Consider the following 17,233-nt stretch of genomic DNA (forward strand, 5'->3'; position numbering starts at 1 on the left):
ATGTTGAGCTTTAAGCCAACTTTTTCACTCTCCACTTTCACTTTCATCAAGAGGCTTTTTAGTTCCTCTTCACTTTCTGCCGTAAGGCTGGTGTCATCTGCATATCTGAGGTTATTGGTTTTCTCCCAGCAGTCTTGATTCCAGCTTGTGCTTCTTCCAGTCCAGCGTTTCTCATGATGTACTCTGCACATTATCTCAGTTCATTTTTTTTTTTAATTGTGGTAAGAAAGAAACACATAAAACTTACATCATTATCATTTTTAGCATACAATTCAAGTAGTGTTGAGTATATTCACGTTAAGAAACAGATCTCTAGAACTTTCAAACATTTTCCTTTTTTAAAAACCAGCACATTGGATTCCAAAATTGAATATTATCAGTAGATCCATAAAAGTTCTTTCTTAAAATTATTGATGAAAGAATTCTCTATAAAAGAATTCTAGCCGGAATGTGTAGGGTTAAAGGGCCGTTTTGCGTCGGGAGGCAGCAGGGAGACATCCTGTCCTCTACGCAGACGCCTGGTCTCTGCAGGTGAAGGGACAGGAGACACGGAGCCCAGGAGCTGGGTGTCCCCTGTGAACCCTGCCAGGGCCCCGATTCAGACAGACCCTCCATGAAGATGCACCTTTGGAACAGTTGGGAAGATGTGATGTAAATGAGTTCATTAGAGCTAAGTGAATGGTGTCGTGTGTGATAATGGTGCCATGATTATGTTTTAAAAGGCGTAGCGTCATCTTTTAGAGTTGTGTACTGAAGTATTTCTCCTGGCAGTCTTGATTCCAGCTTGTGCTCCCTCCAGCCCAGCGTTTCTCATGGTGTACTCTGCATATAAGTTAAATAAGCAGGGTGACAAAATACAGCCTTGACGTACTCCTTTTCCTATTTGGAACCAGTCTGTTGTTCCATGTCCAGTTCTAACTGTTGCTTCCTGACCTGCATATAGGTTTCTCAAGAGGCAGGTCAGGTGGTCTGGTATTCACCCGCCTTATGGCAGAAAGTGAAGAGGAGCTCAAGAGCCTCTTGATGAAAGTGAAAGAGGAGAGTGAAAAGGTTGGCTTAAAGCTCAACATTCAGAAAACGAAGATCATGGCATCTGGTCCCATCAGTTCATGGGAAATAGATGGGGAAACAATGGAAACAGTGTCAGACTTTATTTTTCTGGGCTCCAAAATCACTGCAGATGGTGATTGCAGCCATGAAATTAAAAGACGCTTACTCCTTGGAACGAAAGTTATGACCAACCTAGATAGCATATTCAAAAGCAGAAACGTTACTTTGCCAACAAAGGTCCGTCTAGTCAAGGCTATGGTTTTTCCAGTAGTCACGTATGGATGTGAGAGTTGGACTGTGAAGAAAGCTGAGCACCGAAGAATTGATGCTTTTGAACTGTGGTGTTGGAGAAGACTCTTGAGAGTCCCTTGGACTGCAAGGAGATCCAACCAGTCCATTCTAAACATCAGTCCTGGGTGTTCATTGGAAGGACTGATGCTGAAGCTGAAATTCCAATACTTTGGCCACCTCATGCGAAGAGTTGACTCGTTGGAAAAGACTCTGATGCTGGGAGGGATTGGGGGCAGGAGAAGAAGGGGACGACAGAGGATGAGATGGCTGGAAGGCATCACCAACTCGATGGACATGAGTTTGAGTGAACTCCGGGAGTTGGTGATGGACAGGGAGGCCTGGCGTGCTGCGATTCATGGGGTCTCAAAGAGTTGGACACGACTGAGCAACTGAACTGACTGACTGACTGAAGTATTTATGAGTGGAATAATTTGATGTCTGAAATTTGCTTTTCAAAAGCAAAAAAAGGTGGAGATGAAATAACAGGTGGATAATCAGCCTCATTCTACTAGTCTCCTTGTCTTACCAATGAAAGAAAATACTCATATTTTTAAAGGTTGGAAGTAAATTTAATAAAACCCATGTTTGCCTTAAGAACAAGAAATTAACAGAGTCAGGAATAGGATTTTGTTTGGATTGTGGAGGATAGCTGCCTCCCACCTGTCCTGCAGGAGGCCGCTGAGGCGCAAGGGGACGCTTATCTTGGGACAGGAAAGCCCATGGCTGTGGCGGTCCCCTGGGGGCTAGAGGTCTTCCGTGGGGCAGCCGTGTTAGAATGGATGTGTGATCATTTTGCTAAGTGTAAAAATGTGTAGAAATAAGTTTCTTGAACAGCTCACAATCGTTGACTAGAAAATGTCATCGTAAGAGGTCTCTTTCCTAGTAGAAACCTTATAAAACATACAGTTTGTGTGAAATAACATGAGACGCCTTTGGTAAGAAGCCCATGAAGATGCCCACGCAGGGGTGTGGTGAAGCTGCAGGGTCGTGGCAGACCAGGTGTGAAGGTGCTTGTGCCCAGCTCTAGTCAGCGTGGGTGCGATTCCATGGAAACGCCCAGCGGTGATTTTTCAGTGTGACCAAACGTCCCTGTCAGATCTGCAAGTGCGTCCTAGAGTTGCACATTCTGACCACACCGAGCATTTTGGGGATGTAGGTAAATGCTGTGGGTACTCAGGTAGGCGCTGCAGGGATGCAGGTAGAGACCAGGGACGCAGGCAGACACCGCGGGGACGCAGGCAGACACCGCGGGGACGCAGGCAGACACCTCGGGGACGCAGACAGATACCGCGGGGACACAGCGCGGGGACGCAGGCAGACACCAGGGACGCAGGCAGACACCTCGGGGACACAGACAGCACAGGGACACAGCGCGGGGACGCAGTAGACACTGGGGACGCAGGCAGACAGGATCCTGAGGCAGAATCCAGGCCGGCAGGGCCAGGGAGAAATTGGCACACCTGAAAAATAAGGAGGTTTCTTTTGTGAGTACGTTTATACAAATGACTGACGCAGGTGCGTGTCTGTGAGTGCACAGCAATTCTTTACTGGCGGAGACCCGGGCTGTAGCTTCCGGGAGAACCGACAGAGGTGGTCCACAGACCTAGGGGGAAGGGGCTGCGATGGCTCCGCCGTGCCCTGGGTCGCGCTACCGAGCCGGCACCCTGTCCCCTGTCCCTCTGACTCCCCTCCCTCCTTGATTCTGCCTCGGGGAACAGGTGGCGAGGAAAGAGTGCAGGAAAAGCTTCGTTTAGGATACTCCTGACCCTGACAGCATAGCCTGCCGGCGCAGTGCTGCGAGATCAGCCGATAACTTACTAGTCTTGATGGAATAGTCTTGATATTTAAGTGATATATACAAAGCTGTTCAATCACATGATGAATAAATGTTATAAAATGAAAAAAAAAAACCCAGAAAATGAAAATGGATGCTTATCTCTGCAAAACCGCTTTTAAAAGGCATTAGAAATGAGTGATCGGTCCAAGACTGAAACTCAAGGAGAAGGACGAGGACAGGCCTTTTTGCGGCCCCGCGCCTGTCTGCAGTGGGGGCGAGGCCTGGGCAAACGGGGGTCTGACTGGCTCCGTTTCCCCCCTCCCCCACAGAACGTGATGCTGGATCTTTCCAAGCGCAGTCGCAGTGGTAAATTCCGCCTGGTGACCAAGTTCAAGAAGGAGAAGAACAACAAGAACAGAGCAGCGCGCTGCAGCCTGGGCGCCCCGGGTACCAGCCCCCTGCCCTTCCCCCAGTCACCCCGGGGCCCCGGCGCGCACTGCTGCACCCCGGCTCTCCCGCTGCACGCGGCGGGGTGACCCATGTCACTCCCTGCCCTGACCCTGCTCCTGGTGCGGATTCTGGGGCACAGGCCCCAAGCCGCCTGCCTGTGCTTGATGTGGGTGTGAGGTGGGGAGGAGACAGCAGAGGTGACAAGACAGAGACGCTGGACCCTGTGCCTGCTTCCTTGAGGGGCTGCCTGGCCCCCATTAATCAGTGCATTGATCACGGCCCTGCCCCGGGAGCCTAGGCCCTCACTGTCATGGGCTAGGAAATCAACAGAAAATGACCCTAAACGATGTTTCTCTCCTTGGCACTGAATCGGGGCTTAGAATCTCCATGCGAAGTGTTGGCCCTGAGCACGGCCGAGGCTCCCAGGTGCTGGGCAGCCCCAAGCCCGGATTCGAGGCCGGGGGCATTTGCTGCCAGTAAGGGTAGCTCCCTTTGATTTTTCTTCACGTGTTGGTCCAGAAATTGGGTTCTTTGAATCATGGTGGCTCTGACTCCATGTAATCTCTGCGAGTCTCCGTTCTTGCTGCAGGCCAGAAGTGCACAGACCCCTCTAGAAGGGCGAGGGGATCTGGCCTCAGCTGCGGGCAGGCCCACCTGTCCCTCCTGGGGTGAGGCTGCCGGCCCTGGCAGGAACAGACACCAGCTGGCCTTGCTCACGCCCCTCTGAGGGTGGCGGCCCATCTCCTTTCTGCACTGGCCTGGGATGGCGCCTGGGACCGGGTGGTGGGTGCCTGCTGCTGGGGCTACTTGGGTGCTTTTTGCTGGGGAATGTTGGGGTGCCTGCTGCTGGGGCTGCTTGGGGTGCTTGTGGCCAGGGAATGTTGGGGTGCTGGCCGCTGCTTGCCTGGTGCTGGGCTCTGGGCACTCACTGTGCCCGTGCTTTTCCGTCTCTGACAGTGCACCTCTGGGGCACAGAGGAGGTGGCTGCCTGGTTGGAGCACCTCAGTCTCTGTGAGTATAAGGACATCTTCACGCGGCACGACATCCGGGGCTCCGAGCTCCTGCACCTGGAGCGGAGGGACCTCAAGGTACTTCACGCGCCTCCTGGGCAGGTGCACCTGTGCTCCCTGCAGCCCTGGGGTCCCCCCGTGACCTGGCCGTGCTCCAGCGCCAGCAGTCTCCTCACTGTTCTCATGCAGCGGGGCAACGACTGGGGGGCGACAGGTGGAGGCCCCTGAGCTGTGGTGTCTCAGCCACCGCAGCCAGAGCCAGGGCAGACGCCGCAGGGAGCCGGGCTCTCAGCCTTGCTGAGCCACGCGCTCAGCCTTGCTGCACGGTGAACCACGTTAACCCCTTGGGGGGACTGTGGACCCCTTGGGGGTGCAGCCCGCTGCTTGTCCAGCTCGACTTCTGTGACGACAGCCGTTGGGGTGAAGGGGGACCTAGTGTCTGGGGTTCCCTCCCCAGCTGCCCGCTGGCTGGTGTGGAGCGCCTGGTCCCGGCTTGGGGAGGGCAGCTGCGGGCTCCCAGGATGGCTTGCCTTGCGGGCCCCTCCGGGTGCACCCCAGGAACCAGCCAGGGCACCGAGGGCACCTGGACAGGGCCGCGTGGCTGGCCTGCCTCCAGGCACCACCAGGGTGCCCAGCACTTGCTCCGGGTGCCCTGGACTCAGTTCAGGGAACCAGGCGTGGCGCCTGCCCGCGGGTGGTGGTTTGGGGGCACCAGTCATCGCGGCCGCATCCCCTCGCGCCCCCTCCCTTGGGGCTGCGGGGCGCCCGGGCCTGAGCGCCGCCCTCTCCCCGCAGGACCTCGGCGTGACCAAGGTGGGCCACATGAAGCGGATCCTGTGCGGCATCAAGGAGCTGAGCCGCGGCGCCGCCGCCGCCGAGGCCTAGCCTCCGCCTTCTCGGCCTGCGTCCCCCGCGCCCCCCGCGACTGAGCCGGCTCGGCGGCCCCTCATGGTGCTACTCCCGCCGCTCGGCCCGGCCCGGCGCCCCGGGGCCGGACCCACAACACAGCTACCTGCCGTCCGCGCCGCCCCTCCGGGGCCTGCTCCCCGCCCGCGCGGATCCCGCCGGGCGCCCCGCGTCTCCGAGCCCCCGGCCTTTCCGGCCCGGGTAGTCACCACCTGGGCTGAGGAGCCCCGGTTCCGGGGCCGCGGGGTCCCCGCCGTCCCCAGGACGCCTGGCCTGTCGTCCCCTCGCGCACCGAGGCGGGCCCGTGTTTCTGTGTGGAGGGGGCTTCCTGGGCTTCGAGGGGACATGGAGGGGTGTCGGGGGTCTGCCTTGAGTGACCCGGAGTGGCGGGGCTGCCTAGCTGGGAGCGCTTCCCGGGCGGCACCCCGCCCTCACCGCCTTGGCTGCTTTCTCGCTTTGCCCGCCCGCGGGGCACCGTCTCCGGACCGGCCCGCCCAGCGCGCGCCCTGCCGGCGGCTCCTCAGCGCGCGGGCTCCCCCTGCCGCCCGACCCCGGGCGCTGAGCTCGGCCCGCGCTCCGGCCATCGGAGGTGAGCCGGGCGGCGCTGTCGCCTTCCTGCCCCAGGGGTCCCGCTCGTCGGAACCGCTGGGCTGGGAGCGGGGTGGCGGCGAGAACCCAGGCGCCAGAAGGCACCGGGTTTCCGAGGGGGACCCTGGGGTGGGCGCCTGAGGTTCTCAGGACTCAACCGCATGGGCGGGGACCCACTCCAGCTCTCCGCGCCCTCTCATGGGAAAGCCATCAGTTTAGGTGAAGCGTGGTGTTTAAAAGTAATGTCCGTGATTAGAGCAACACTGTTTACCTAAAACCATTTTCTGAGTGTAGTTAGAGTGAGCAGAGTAAACATGAGCGTTGCATGAAGCCTGTCTGCGGGGCAGCGTCCCTGCCGCCGCCGCCTCCTGTGTCTCTCGCTGCACGGGGGGCTGGCTGCCCTTCTGTCCCGTCCCCACCCCTGCTGCGCGGCTGTCCCTGGGGGTCCCTGGGGTCTCCTGGCCCTGTCAGTGTAGAGGGAGGTGGGAAGGATCCTTGGCGACTTGGAGAAAAGGTTTTGCGCCCTCCGGTGGGGCTTCCCCTCGTATTTATGATCCTAATTTATACAGTGCCCGCCGTGGAAGCAAATGCCTCCTGTATTGCTATGTACATATCCACATCTGGGGTTGTAAATACAGTTGTTCTGTGTATAAATAAAACAAGCCTGTTTTTGATCTTCCATCGTCAGATTTCTTATCATTCTTTCCTGATTTGATGTAAAATATCAGTTGCCAAAAAAATCTTTGCAAACTGGATTCAGAATTATGTTTTTCAGCCACTCTAAACATAGGTTGAATTGGTGGTGGCCGAAAAGCAAAATGGAATGAATACCATTGTATTATTCATGGTGTGGGTTCTAGGATCTGTTGAATCAATTCAGCAAGGTGGCGGTGCTGGGAAGCACTGAGGTTCTCAGGCTTAATCACATGTAGCTTCAGCCCAGCCTCCTGAGGTCATCTTAGCTAATGTTCTATCCTTCTAAGTCTTTTATATAAAACTGCAAACCGGAGCTCTCCTACTCACCTCTTTCTTTAGTTCTAGTACCTTTATTACAAGGGAGCTGCCTCTTCAAGCTCAAAGTCACTTTGTGACCCGTTTCCTGGGTGAGGGATGGGGCCTGGCATCATGGAGTTGGAAACGGCTGGCAGGGTGCCACAGGGCTGTGTGGGATCTGAATGTGTAGTTGCCACCCCAGAAGCTTTCTTCTCTCTCATTTTGTGCTTAGTAGAACTTGTTTTGTCCTGCACGCTTCTCCCACATGGCCAGCGCCGGATCAGGCCTCATGGTTACAAAATAGCTGCCACTATTTCAGGTATCACATCCAAACATGACCATGTCCAGGCTAAAGTGTGGGTGAACAGGTGGGTTGGCTCTTGCCTCTTTTTAAGGTAAAAGGAAACTTTTTGGAAATTCTGGCACCCACTGACCTCCCCTGAGGTCTCATTGTCTAGAATTGGACCACACACTCATGACTAGAGCAGTGGGCGCAAAAGGAACAGAGCCGTGTCAGTGGTGGCCGATCACGATGCTGCTGGCTGACACATTTGTTACTTTATGCCGGTGCTGGCATACACGTTACACATATTAACTCACCTATTCCTCTTCTCAGTCCTACGAAGTGGCTATCCACATGTTACAGATTAGGACACAGGATCAGAGAGGTCACAGCTGGTTCCAGCAGCACGTGGCAGGGACGAGCACACCTCGAGGGCTGTGCTTGTGTCCCCAGCCTGACCCCAAGCCCAGCCCACACGACAGATGTGGAAACAGGGCCTAAGTCACACGCAGGCATCCGGGCTCAGGAGCCTGTGGTCCTTCTCACACGGATGGCAGGAGCCAGGCCTTTGTGGGTTTTTTTTTTTGGCCGCGTGGGGTGTAGGATCTTAGTTCCTTGACCAGGGACTGAACCCATTCAAAGCGGCCCCAGTACCACCACCGTGGGGCCCACTGCTGGGGCTGTTTGGGCCTCTGAGGAGAGCCGCCTGGGGCGGTGGGCGGGGGGGGGGGGGGGGGGGGGGGCCCGTCACCGTGGGGGCGTGAGTGCTTAGGGCGGCCTGGTTTTCTGGAAGCGCTGCTGGACTGTGGTGCCCGCCCCCTTGGCACACTTGCTCCGGGCCACGTTATTCGTCACCTGGCCGCTGGCCGCGGAACTGAGAGTCGCCCCCTCCACTGGGCCCGCCCCAGCCCGAGGCTGCGGGCAGGAGCCCCTGGGCCTCTGGGTGGAGAGGCTGCTTCTGAGGGTGGGGGGGCCCTTAGAGCCCCCACACTGGACTAGAGCTGGTGGCAGGGCGGGCGGGTACCCGCTTTGAGACTGGGCATCGGGCCCAGGGCTTTCATGGGCACTTGAAAGGAGGCCTTGGGCCGACGGTGTAACGGCGGCTGCTGGTGGCACCGCATTCCCGAGGGTTCGCTGTGGGCGCCCGGGTCCGCGCAAGGCAGCCTGAGCTGGGCTGGGCGCGTCCCTGGGTGTTGCCGGCACACTCCCCTCCTCTGCAGACAGCACCCCCAACGGGGCCCGTGGTGTCTGTTACCGATGGGGCAGGACCGAGAACGGGCGCGGCGGCCATGTCTCCATCCGGCCAGGCTGCAAGGCCCCGTCCGTCTTCCTTCACCGCTAAGTCTGTCCCGGGGGGAGCCGACCTCTCTAAGCCGTGATTCCGGATTATTCAGGACTTCTGGTGCCCTGTCCCTCCTGCTGCATAAATATGTTTTCTCTAACACAACCACCGTGGGTAGCTGCATTTCTCTGGAAGGAAAAAGAGAACCAGACCACTTCCGGTTTCTTCAAATACAATTATTCCCATGAGTCTATTTAAAACCAAAACACAGTTCTGTTTTTTTCTGTTATTTCTAAAGCAGTACTGGTCTTTTTAAATACAAAACCCCAGCGACTTAGCACCTGAAGTTCACTTGGGAAGAAGGCCAGAACATGAAGCAGTCAGCACAGAGGCAGGAGGTGACAAATCCAACAGTTTTATTTTTTCTTTAACAAAATCTTAGCGCTTTCTCCCTGTAGCCCCGCTTCCATGTGGAAGGAGGGGAGCAGAGACCAGGCAGACGCCTGAGGCACCTCGACCTTTTCTTGTGGTGAGTGACCTCCTTTGAGGCCTCTGGCTTCCGGCTGTTACGGCTGTTACCTTACTGTCGGGTTACGGTGGAATGAAGGGGCATAGGGAGCCCTGGACGGGGCATGGGGCCAGCCTCGCTCAGCCTGTGGCATCGTCCCCGCCCACTGGGCGCTCTGGAGAGTCGCCTGGGTCTCCTGAGACGGAGTTGGTGCTGGAGAGCCGGAAGCACTCGCCAAAGTCCAACTTCTTAAAACACAGCTGCTTCCATACCGACCAGCACGTAGTTCATGACGCACACACAGACGAGAGGAGGGTTTCTGACGGCGGTTCTGACGCCGTCTGGGGGGGAGGGCAGAGGAAGGAAAGGCGGCATTTCACTCCTCCGTCCCGTCAGCGTCTGGAAGAGCAGCTGGGGCGCAGCGACAGCCCCTCAATTCCTCAGGCCGGGGGGGCAGGCGAAGACCCCAGTCCACACGTGTCATTTTCTTCTCGTAACAGTTCAGAGCTATTTCAGTATCAGTGATAAAAGGGCTGATATGTGTGTGTTAGTCGCTCAGTTGTGTCCGACTCTGCGACCCCATGGACTGTAGCCCAGCCCAGCTCCTTGGTCCGTGGGATTCTCCAGGCAAGACTACTGGAGTGGGTTGCCATTTCCTTCTCCAAAAAGGCTGATGAAAGTGTGTAAAATCAAGATGATAACTGTACTTAGCAGCACAGTTGCAATAAAGCATCACTGAGATCTGGGGAAGTGTTATCTTCTTAGGAATTCCTGCTTTGGACTGAGTTAGCTTGAGACAGTGAATCACCCCAGTGTCCTAAATCCATCAACAGGAACACACATGCTCTATTTGTCATAAATATCTATTAAACCTTTTAAACTGACAGCTAAGCCATGCCAAATTAGGAAGAATCTGGCCCACATTTCCCTTCTCTCCTGTTTTAATCACGGCTGCTCAGGGCTGGTCCCCAGCCTTCCAGGCCTGTCTGCCGTGACCCCCGTCCCGGTCGGGCCCCCGGACGGGGAGACACGCGGCCCCGCAGGCAGCAGGCCCGAAGCCGTGAGGACCCCCGACCTCGGACAGCACAGGTGTGGGGGGGGGGGGGGCGGCCAGTGCCCCGGCAGCACATACCTGACTCAGAGGGTGTCCCACCGGGAAAAAGAAGGAACGCTTTAAAATTACAGACCTAACTCAGCCCCAAGGGGAAGGGTGTCATCTGGGAGCCAGTTTCTGTGACATGAGCCGTCAAAACCTGGGGGACTGGGTACAGAGCGTCACCTCGACAGCGGGAGGAGGAAAGTGGGGCGACCGAGCTTGAACGGGCGTTCTGGCGGAGATTAGCAACGTGCCGCCGCATCCTCACCTGCAGTTAGTGCAGAACGAGCCGCCTTTCACGTAAAGAGCCTTTCACGTAAAGACGTGCGGGGCGTCGAGTGCAGGGTGAGGGGGCTGGGCAGTCTGTGCCGGCCCCCGGGGGACGCTCCACAAGGCTGGGAGAAGCGCGGTCAGCTGGCCTGAGACCAAAGCCCTCTCTGCTGGTGACAAAGCAGGGGTCTGGAGTCCGTGTCCGCCCAGGACAGAGAGCAGCAGGCCTGCTCCCGGGCACCTGGAGTGGGAGCGCCGAAGTCCCATGCTGTCTGGCCCTGCCCGCAGCGCTATCTGAAGCTCCCGACATGGATGGAGAGAGAAGCTTCTGGTCCACGGGCCTGGGCGGGCATCTCTACACTAGAGACATCGCTGCTCTGCGCACGGAGGGCCTCCCGGCTGCGGGGAGAGAGAGACCGGCACGGGTTCACATCCCAGACACCGGGGCCCCAGCAGGTCGAGGAGGGGCTCTCCATTTCACTTCCAACGTTCAGGGTCAAGTGAGAACAGGTCACAGATATTCCCACAATGCCCTGCAGACCAGGGTTCCACGCTGCAGTCAGGCGCGTGAGCCCAGAGGTCGCAGCAAGAACCTGGTCCATGGCCGAGGACCCCCACTCACCTTTTCCTTTTCCCCAGGGCGACCTCTTTCAGTTTTTCTCTTCCGATGTCGTCTCGGACGGTACTGAAATCATCATCGTCTTCAACCAGGAGATTCTGCATGTCAAAATAATTACTGAGCAATGTTTTCAGACATCTTTCTAGCCTACATATTTAAGAGATGTATGTAAAAAATAACCTACAGGATATCCAAACTGACATAAACTAGATTAGTAACCTGAAACAGTCTAGTGCTTGACGAGAACAAACTGAGCTAGGAGCAAGACGAGCTCGAGACGGAGCTTCGGGGGAACTGTCCGAGCGCCCTGAGCGAGCGGGCAAGGGGCCCGAGGTGCAGCAGGCCGCCCAGTCAGTGTAGCCCCGCGGCCACGTCCTGGCACTGGGCTTCCTGGCGTCTCCCCTGGAGCCGCCCCGGGGCCCCCTCCACCCTGCTGGGACCCGCAGGCAGTCAGAGACGAGGATTCACCGTGAGGCTTGCCGCTCCCACAGGCCGCTCTCTGTCCGGGTCTACTGACCGCTTGGACACATGTGAGTAGGAGGAAAGCCTGTGTCGCGAGGCGATGCCCAGGCCTCCCAGGCCCCGGGTTAGGGATGCCGGGATTCCTGGCTCCGTGCCCCACGGGGATCTGGGGAGTGAGCGCTGCTTGGGGGCGGTGGCCCTTCCATGCCTGACATGCCAGCTGAGGGCCTGCAGCGGGGCTGGCTCCCTGCTTCTCCACCTCAGGTGGGAAAAGCCTCCCCCACGACAGCCAAGTGCTCTGTTAAATTCAGTGCGACTGTTTCCATCTTTGTCTTTACAACACAGGAACATGGCCCCCAGCAAACCTCGGCGTTCTACCTGGTTCTCTACTTTGTTAGTGACCGTCCTGTGACTTTTCCACACTTAACACTTGCATGTGCGTTCACAGTGACACCTGAGCTCCAGTTTATCTGCTTTAAATGCTGTGTTCTCTACTGCCACATCAATACTCTTTTCCCCCATTTCACATATCCCCTTTCTGAGGGTCATTTAAGTTCTTTCCAGTGTTAGTCTTCAATCCTCATTTCTGTACACCTCCCCCAACACATGGGTGTTTTGGCAACCCACCCCGTATTCTTGCCTGGAAAACCCCATGGACAGAGCAGCCTAGTGGGCTACAGTCCATGGGGTTGCAAGGCATTGGACACGACTGAGCACGCATGGACACGCGCACACACTGAGGCACGCACGGGTGTTTCCAGGTGTTTCTATCTAGAGTGGAAGCGCCTGGGTGCACTGTGCGGGCACCTCTGCTGACTGCTGCCAACTGCTGTTTACTTGGCACTGGTGTTTCCTGGTGCCGCCGAGTCCCGAGAGCCTGGCCTGGCAGCTCAGGCTTTATCTCACAGGTCCCTGGTTACTGGGAAGCTATCTTTTCACCTGCTTTCTGAGAACTGCCAGGCATTACTCACTGGGGAGATATGGGCAAAGCTTGTTTTTTGGTAACTGACTTGCAGAAGTACTTTACATATTTGGGATACACTAGTCCTTAGTGCTTGTATCCTGATATATTATCTTTTCCTATTTGCGGCTTGTCTTCTCACTTTGCATTGTTTCCTTTGATGAAAAGAAGCTTTTACTTTAAATGTACAGTTGTCCCTCAGCGTTCACAGTGGACTGGTTTCAGGACATGCCAGACACCAAAATCCTGGGATGCTTGAGACCCACAGCTGGCGCTCTGTATCCACAGTTCCACACCTGTGCATTCAACCAACTGCAGTTTGTAGTACTCTGTGTATTTACTGGGAAAAAAAAAATCTGTATTTAAGTGGACCCAGGCATTTCAAACCCATGCTGTTCAAGGGTCAACTGCAGTCAATTTATTGATCCTCTTCTTTATGGATTATGCTTTATATTTCTTAAAGAAATCCTTCTTAACCTAAGTCATAAAAATTTTCTTATCTTCTAAAGGTTGAAATGCTTTTCACACTTAAGTCTTCATGTTGATTGTTGTACAGGTGTGAGCAGAGGTGGACAGAGATTTTATGGGGTCCACAGCTTATATAAATTGATCCTCTTTATGAAAATACAATCAAAATTCTGACTTTAATTACTGAATACTCCATTTTTAATGCTGCCTCAAATACCTGTCAAGTTTCATTATATGAGCGATTCTGTTTCACGGCTCTATTTCAGTCTTGCCCTGCCCCAAAGCTAGTCACTGCAGCTTTGTACTCAGTCTTAATATTGGTATGGCAACACCCTGATCTTGTTCTTTAAAAATATCTTAGCTCTTTAATTTACATGGTTTTTCACTGTGATGACACTGAAATTACAGCTGTGGGACTACTGGTATCTTTACCATTGTGAGGCCTCTGTTCCCAGAACATGGTATGTGATATGATTCTGTATCTAACTGAAGCTTCAGTGTCTCTCAGTATTTCTATAATACTCTCCAGAAAGGTCTTATAAATCTTTTCATTGGATGTATTCCCAGGTACTTTGTAATTTTATGTATGCTGATCTTATAACCTTTTGAACTCTCTTAATAGAGCTAATGGCTTATTTGTATAGTCTTTCAAAGGTGGAAAAAGTGTATTTAAGAACAGTGTTATATATATTTTCCTTTGAGAATCTCTTTTATCTGTCGTTCAATTTCTGTTTGTTTGCTTTTCTTTGTTGAGTGGAAGGTCATATTACATTGGTTACATTTTTTAGTATTGAACAATGAAGAACAGAAGTGGTAATTAAGGGAATACTTATTCCTTAATAAAAATTTAAGGGAATACTTATTCCCTAATATAAAAACTTATCTAAGTCAAAAAACAAATTATTAATCAATAATCTAATAAATTATTAATTCTTAAATTAAGGATTTAAATCATTAACCCTTAATACAAAAAATATGACAACAAAGTAGGTCTGTCCAAGGAAGGCAAGGACGGCTCAGTGTTGAGAGTGTGTTTATGTAGTAATACTCCATTACCAGATTAAAGGAGAAAAACCATTATGGCTAATTAAACAGATGCAGAGAAAGCAGAGAATAAAATATTAAAAATCCAGTGCTCATTCATTATTTAAAAAAATAAAGAAGAGTAAACTAGGAATGAAAGAAGTGTCCTAACCTAACACAGGTCCCTGCGTAAAACCTAGAGCACCACACTCGGTGATAAAACTCCAAAAGAATTTTCATTCAAGTCAGACCCAAATTAAGGTTTTGGTATTGTGGTTCCACTGGCCTCATCAAACGAGTTGTCTCGTTTTCCCTGTTTCCCCCTCACTCCGTGAAACAATTTATCTAAAATGGGACTGTCGATGCTTTGAAGACTTGAGTGTGCTAATCTGTGCTCTTCTCCTGCAGAGGTTTCCTTTGCTCTTACAACTACACCACCTTCTCTCTCTTCCCAGCTCCAGGCCCTCAGTTTCTTCTCCCTGCCTAAGTTCTCTGCCAGCTTCACTGCGGCTTGCTCTGACATCAGCACTTCCTAGGGTGTTTTGCCGTGGCGGGGAGAAGTTAGTAACACTTCTCTATACAATCATTGGATTCTGGTGTTTTCTCAGAGTGGTAAATTTACTGCGAAAAACTTACCTTAACACCAATAGTATCTCCATCTTTCAAGTAATAAGGTGCACCCTGCAAATTATCTTGCTTTTTCTTCTTTTTCCTTTTGGTAGTTTGCTGGTTCTACAGAAAAATTAAACATCTTGAATTAAAACAAAAACTCAACCTCAAATTCTTAGTAAATACCCTATCAGTCTGTGAAAAATGGTAGTTAATCTATTCGTTATGCCAGGAAGGCTCAATTTTCTTGAGAAAGCCCCACGACTTTACCCAACTAGACACTGGAAGCCATGCAAACTTGTCAGGAAAGTATTTGGCAATTTCAATTTTCTCCACGGGAAGTGAGTAGACATCGGCCACTCGCTGCCTCAGGGAGCTGGCCGTCCAGCCGCGGGCTGTGTCCCACAGCACGTCCACGGGTGGGCCGTAGGCTCTCTTGCCAGGAAGGCGCATCTGTGTCCGCAGCAGCACGTCCCAGGGGCTGCGCCAGAAAACAGTCGCATGTCAGATTTACCACCAGAGGAGGGGGTGCTGTGAAGGGCAAAGCTACTCCTCTGACTCTGTTGCTTTGCCTAAGGGGTTCTCCCTGAATGAACCCTGAACGCTTGTGGGGAACTTTGATTTCCTTCACTCCTGAGCCAGAATGGAGCTGAGCGCCCATTCTGAGTCCATAGCACAGTCCCGGGGGAGGCAGCAGGTAGGGCTGAAGGTGGAGTTGGGGAAGTTCCTCCAGGGAGCACATAGGAAAGAGGATTGGCGACAATGGAAAGGGCTGGCAGGGCGACACCCAAGTGGTGAGAGGGAAGGGGCCCAACGCGACCAGGTTCCCCGCCATGGCGACTCCCTAGGAAGTGCTGATGTCAGAGCAAGCCGTGATGAAGCTGGAGAAGAAACAGGGCCTGGAGCTGGGAAGAGAGAGAAGATGGTGTAGTTGTAAAAGCAAAGGAAACCTCTGCAGGAGAAGAGCACAGATAAGAGGTCCTTGGAGGAAGAGAAAGAAAAGAAACATTCAGACAGGTCAGGTGGAAATTCAGATGCGTGGAGTGTGTTTAAAAACGTAAAAGAGTAGGGCGTAAAATAAAAACTACAGGTGAGACCTGGGAGACAGGAGAAGTGGAAACTCTAAGGATGGCGAGACAATGAACAGTTTTAATGCTGTGTTTCTATTATATTGGTGTTTTATTGAAAGAAAGGGAAACGCAGCTGTAGATATGGACAACAGGGAGAGTGAAGGCCTGCTGAAAGGAGATGGGACTGAATGCGGGGGACTGTGGTCGGGAAGGGGTCTGTCAGAGGGAGCAGGTGTTTCGGCATCACGGAGCAGAGCTGAGGTCCCAGAGCTTACAGAGGTTGGTCAGTGCAGACGCAGGAGTTGCCAAGGAGGAGACAGAGGCTGCTGAGGACCCCAAGGAGACAGGGTCCCCACTGAGGGAGGGCAAGAGTGCTCTGGAGGTCGGTCCAGGACAGAAGTGCCAATGGGGAAGGGGGTCTAAGTAAGTACACAACGTGGTCTTCAAAAAAACACTGCTCACAAACAGATAATGACAGAGGGTCAAATTATACAATATTCTGTATTATAGAAAGAGCTCACACAAATTAGACTTTTTACTAAGACATCATTAAAAACAGGCAATACATATGAAACAATTCACATACCCACAAAATATAAATGGCCTACAAACCTTTGAACAAATGCCCCAATCTTACTAGCGATCAAAGCACTGAGGCAAATGAAACAAAATAACCATTTTTCATTTATCAATTTAGCAAACATTTAAATAATGACAACACTCAATGATGGCTTGACAGTGAGGTGAAGTAAATACTTAGAAACCCTGCTTGTGGGAACATAAATTGATATACCTTAATGATTTTAATGGAAATGAATTTAATGATTTATTTTAAGAGGTTTAAAATGTCCATCCTCTTAAAATAAATCATTAAATTCATGATTTAATATCCATACTATTTGATCCAGAAATTCCCCTCCAGGGAACTACTAGAGTAATATAATTTGTACTAAGAATGTCTTTTTATAAAACAGTGGGATTAAGTGAAGGTCAGATATGGTTGAAAGAGTAGACTTGTTATATAGGCGGGCAATGAGAATCATCATGTCAGGCAGAACTTAGTACTTAGTGTTACTGACAAAAATGTCTTATACAAGAAAGTCCTATAATGAAAAAAAGAATAGTTATGTTTGATCACGGACAACTCTGGGGTGCTTCTTTATTCAATAAACAAACTGACTGTGACAAAGGCACTGTCCTATGTACTGGGGACGCAGCAATGACCAAGAAACAGAGTGCTTGCTCTCCCAAAGCGAACGTTCTAGTAGGAGAGACAGATGACGATGGATAATTCAGCAAGTATGCATCAGGGGGTATCAGGATGAAAAAATCAGCACGAGGAGCAGCATGTCGGGTGCTGCTATCAGTCTGACCACAGACTGTCTTCAGGCATTGCCAAGAGCTGGGGGCGAGCATCTTGCTTACATTCAAGGTCATTATGGGTTAGGCATGCACTGGGACTGACTGAGAAATTAATCTGTTTTTATGGAAAAATGAATTCTAAGATCTACATACCA

The 17,233-nt window shown here is 52.6% G+C and overlaps 2 protein-coding genes across 14 annotated transcripts in view; one reads left to right on the forward strand and one right to left on the reverse strand.

Annotated features, from left to right (window-relative positions):
• The window catches only part of DGKD (diacylglycerol kinase delta), a 109,154-nt gene extending 102,403 nt beyond the window's left edge, over window positions 1–6,751 (forward strand). For all 4 annotated transcript variants that reach the window (XM_061412664.1, XM_061412665.1, XM_061412667.1 and 1 more), the window contains 3 exons: window positions 3,448–3,565; window positions 4,526–4,656; window positions 5,374–6,751. In XM_061412664.1, coding sequence (XP_061268648.1) covers window positions 3,448–3,565; window positions 4,526–4,656; window positions 5,374–5,463 — 339 coding nt within the window. In that variant the 3' untranslated portion in view covers window positions 5,464–6,751. The remainder of the gene's footprint in view (window positions 1–3,447; window positions 3,566–4,525; window positions 4,657–5,373) is intronic.
• The window catches only part of USP40 (ubiquitin specific peptidase 40), an 89,034-nt gene continuing 74,212 nt past the window's right edge, over window positions 2,412–17,233 (reverse strand). For 4 of the 10 annotated variants that reach the window (XM_061412663.1, XM_061412658.1, XM_061412662.1 and 1 more), the window contains 4 exons: window positions 14,917–15,127; window positions 14,674–14,769; window positions 11,127–11,221; window positions 9,030–9,479 (listed from right to left, as the gene is read on the reverse strand). In XM_061412663.1, the coding sequence (XP_061268647.1) occupies window positions 9,206–9,479; window positions 11,127–11,221; window positions 14,674–14,769; window positions 14,917–15,127 (676 nt within the window). In that variant the 3' untranslated portion in view covers window positions 9,030–9,205. Of the gene's footprint in view, window positions 2,540–2,655; window positions 2,802–9,029; window positions 10,904–11,126; window positions 11,222–14,673; window positions 14,770–14,916; window positions 15,128–17,233 lie in introns of those variants that run through there. The other 6 variants (XR_009735545.1, XR_009735546.1, XR_009735544.1 and 3 more) reach the window with 4 other exon arrangements.

The sequence above is a fragment of the Bos javanicus genome, chromosome 3, assembly GCF_032452875.1.
Source record: "Bos javanicus breed banteng chromosome 3, ARS-OSU_banteng_1.0, whole genome shotgun sequence".
In the NCBI taxonomy this organism is placed as follows: domain Eukaryota; kingdom Metazoa; phylum Chordata; class Mammalia; order Artiodactyla; family Bovidae; genus Bos; species Bos javanicus.